The 4,149-nt window shown below is 34.2% G+C and overlaps 1 protein-coding gene across 1 annotated transcript; it reads left to right on the top strand.

Annotated features, from left to right (window-relative positions):
* Positions 1-645: 645 nt before the first annotated feature.
* LOC141680536 (uncharacterized) lies at positions 646-2,130 on the top strand. The gene is made up of 3 exons (XM_074486736.1): positions 646-755; positions 1,095-1,524; positions 1,606-2,130. Exons 1-3 carry the CDS (start codon positions 646-648, stop codon positions 2,128-2,130), a joined length of 1,065 nt encoding a protein of 354 aa, XP_074342837.1.
* Positions 2,131-4,149: the final 2,019 nt, after the last annotated feature.

Raw genomic sequence — 4,149 nt, 5'->3', positions numbered from 1 at the left:
AAGTTTTAGTAGAAATTTTTTTTACCGCTGGGTAAAATTTTAAGGTAAAAGTTATATATATTTATTTATTCTATAAAACTAAAATAAAATAACAGCAGAGAGAAAGGGCTAGAGTTTAGAGACACCAGGAGAACAAGAGGAGGAGCGCCAATGGCCTGAAATTTCAAGTTTCATGTTTAATCATTTGGGATGAACCGATGAAGTTAGAGATTATATACATCTTTAGTCAGTAATCAACCACCATAATAAGGTAATTTTATACTTTATTTTTATCAAAACTTACAAAATAAAGGATGCACCCAAACTGTTTGATTAAATGTGCAAAAGAGAATATGAATATTTTTATCAATAGAATCATGTAATATTTACTTGTCTGTGTTGTTTTACATCAATGTATGCTAACTGGATATTTACTTGTGATTTAGAATTGGTCATGATTTTTAGGTGTAGCATCTGGTTAGTTTATTTCTCTTAACTTTTGTTTATTTGTCTATAAATTAAATGCAAGTTAGGATGTCTAATTCACCTTTCAAGAAGCGAAAGAAGTCACTTTTCTCTTTTTATAAGAAAGATGAAAACATTCGAACACTTGAATAAAATTTTCCATTGCCTTCCAATCCCCCTGATTTTTTGCATACAAGTGATATGGAAATTAAAGATGATGTTCCTGATGAGCCTTCAATTCAGACTGATCCTGGATTACGTGCTCCAGTTTGTTCATTTTTGGTGAATAAACAAGATCGTATTCGAAGAGAGTATTTACAATTAGGGCCTCGCCAACCTAAGTTACAAAACTATCTACCAACTTTTTATGGGCGTGATAACCGTCATTTTCAACATCGATGGTTTACGTTATTTTCTTGGCTGGAGTATTCAGTAGCCAAAGATAGAGTATTCTGCTTCCCTTGCTTTCTTTTTGAAAAAAATCCACCCAAATCTCCTTTGTTTACTACTACTGGATGTTGTAATTTGAGTAGAATGATAGCAGGGAAGAAAGGAGTTTGTGAGCAACATGTTGGAAAAATCAATTCTTTCCATCGAAAGAATGTTCAGGATTGGGCTAATTTATTAAAAACTCCGTAATACATTGATAGAGTGATTGACAAACTTCCACCAGAGGTTGTAAAGCAAAATAGGTTACGTCTAAAAACAACAATAGCAGCTGTGAAATATTTGGGTAAACAAGGCTTGCCTTTTAGAGGCCATGATGAATCTTCCGACTCGAGTAGTAGAGGACATTTTATTGAGATAATTAAGAGTTTTGCAGATATGAATGATGAGATTGCAAAAGTTGTTCTTCAAAATGCTCCCAAACCTGGCATGTACATTGCACATTCGATTCAGAAGGAGATTCTAGATATCATTGTTCCTAAAATTCGAAATAAAATTCGTCGAGAAATTGGTGATGCCAAGTTTTGTATCTTGGTTGACGAATCACTTGATGTATCTCATAAGGAGCAAATGGCAATTATTCTCAGGTTTGTTGATGAAGAAGGATTTGTTCGAGAAAGATTCTTTGAAATTGTTAGTGTAAAAGACACTACTTCTATTAATCTCAAAAATCAAATATGCTTTGTGCTTTCTACAAACGAACTCTAAGTTCAGAATATTCGTGGTCAAGGGTATGACGGAGCTAGTAATATGCGTGGTCAGTTTCATGGATTAAAGACATTATTTCTTCAAGATTGTCCATATGCATACTACACTCATTGCTTTGCACATCGATTACAATTAGCTTTGAATGCATGTGCTAAAGATGTTCCTGATATGCAATCATTTTTTCAAATGCTAAGCTCTATTGTTAATTTTGTTGGATCTTCATCAAAACTTGCAAATTTGTTAAAAGAAATTCAGGAAGCAGAAATTGCAGAAAGTTTAGCAGATGGAAATCTTGAAACTGGAAAAGGTCTTAATCAGATCAGTAGCTTGAAAAGGGCAGGTATGACTCGATGGGGTTCTCACTTTGCTTCGGTCAATACTTTGGTTCATATGTTTAAAGAAGTTAGTCAACTTCTTCAAAATATGATGATCGATAAAGACCTTGCTAGAAGTATAAGAGGTGATGCAAAAGGTTTTGAGCATTTGATTTTGTGTTTTATTTGTTGCTCACTAACAAGATTATGGGAATAACTGATTTACTTTCTCAAGCCTTGCAAAGATAATCACATGATATTGTTAATGCCATGAATTCGTTAATGCCATTAACAACTTGATCATCAAGTTGTTAATTTTGGATATTCCCCATCGTGTTGTGCTACACGTCTAAATTTATGAACATCAATCCATTGACATGTCATCATCCTCTTTGTTTCTTCTCTCCATTATTTCATCTGGTGTTGTAGCTGAGGCCTTGGAGCTCATTATATGCTTGCACATCCTGACAGACAGAGCAAAGAAATTCCTATCAGATCGATAACAGGATCGGACAACAAAAGCACGAGGAAAGACAAAAATATAAGTTCCTGCTGCAACATTACCCTTGCTAAAGATTGTTTACAAACAGACTCATTTGGTAGCATGTATCACTAAAATATCTATAGATATTGACTACTTCAGTAGTATCACACAGAGCAAACCTATTTTATCTCTTGCACCCAAATTTGTCATTGATAATGGTACATAAAGACAAAATGTAATACATTAGCCGAAGGGAGATGGGGAAAGACCATTTCCAATCCTTGTCTACATTAACACTACCACAAATTATTAGCATTACAACTGACACAACAATGATAGCTCAGGATTCCACCAACAAATTATTATTACACGCCAAGTAAATACCACAGTTTTTAACAAACATAAAAAAAAAAGCAATGCTAAGTAGTATCCCCGTAATTTTCTACAAAATGATTGTAACTTTCAACTTTGATATACTCAATAATATATTAATTTTACAAGGGTACAAAGATGAAGTACCAAATGTTACCAATCCTAAACTTCAGTTTCTTGGAATAAGTCCAAATCAAGAAGCAAGCATCTGACTACTAATTAAATTTTATTACACCCGAAGAAATACTAACATGTAAGAAAAACCATGGTCACTTACCCTAACCATGGCATTCAAGGCCCTCTGGCGTTGTGTCCCAAGCCTTTCAGGTTATCATTTTCTGTGGGTCGGACCTGTAGAAAGAATACGATTTTATAGAGAGCACTTGAGCAAATCTGAAATCAGCAGATGAATTAAAAAACATACCACAACAAATCTATAATGACTAGAGCTCCAACATTTATGGTAATGAGCCCTTCCAGTTTCTATATGTAACACCCCCAAATCCGGGGTCGGGGATTCGGGTTGTCACGAGTTCCATTTCCCTTATCAATACTTAATCTTAACAGTCAACCAGCTACTGCGTACTGTGACCCCACAATATACACACACACACCACAAGTTATAGTCTCAGAGATGAATACCAAAAATAACATAAGTCATTTTATTCCACAATTATAGGCCATTTCACCTTAAAAAGGATTTCTGATTAATTTACATATTCCTTGCCATTATTACAATTCATATAGATACATAAGTCTAGAAAACCAAAAGTTGAAAGCCTAGCCTATTGGTAATTCCTACCTCAGCTACTGCGGCATCAACGCCTCCAGAAAACTGCGGGACGTTTCCTAACCGCTTGTGAATTGGGAGCTTGGTCCTGTTCATCTTTTCTATCTGTTGTTGTGTGATGAAAGAAGAAAGCAAGGGTGAGCAACAAGCCCACCGAAATAATATATATAACAATTAACAATATATGAGCATTCTCATACTACTCATGAAAGTCTTGGTCAGAAAGAAATGAACCAAGTTTGATCTCTTAATGCGACCAAGTCGCATAATATTTAGTATATATGTATATATACTTTTCAAAATCTTGAAATCCTCTATCATGTATAATATACACAGAGTTCCAGTTTATAACTATATATAAAAAATATCGCTGCAAGGTGATCTCATATATCTAACCTTGTCTCAATGTTTTTCTGAAAATCTTTGTCATGCATAAGATAATCATTAACCAGATATAAGTTGAAAAGGTGAAGTTACGAGATACTCCAATATACTTATATCTTTTCCAAATACTACTTGAACTACCACCGTTCAAGGTATAATCCGTTTCAAAAGTTCATCACATAGATGAGACTACAAGATAAGATTTG

The sequence above is a fragment of the Apium graveolens genome, chromosome 8 (assembly GCF_009905375.1).
Source record: "Apium graveolens cultivar Ventura chromosome 8, ASM990537v1, whole genome shotgun sequence".
NCBI classification, from domain to species: domain Eukaryota; kingdom Viridiplantae; phylum Streptophyta; class Magnoliopsida; order Apiales; family Apiaceae; genus Apium; species Apium graveolens.
Note: the sequence above shows the minus strand (reverse complement) of the source record. Positions and strands in the feature narration are given on the sequence as shown.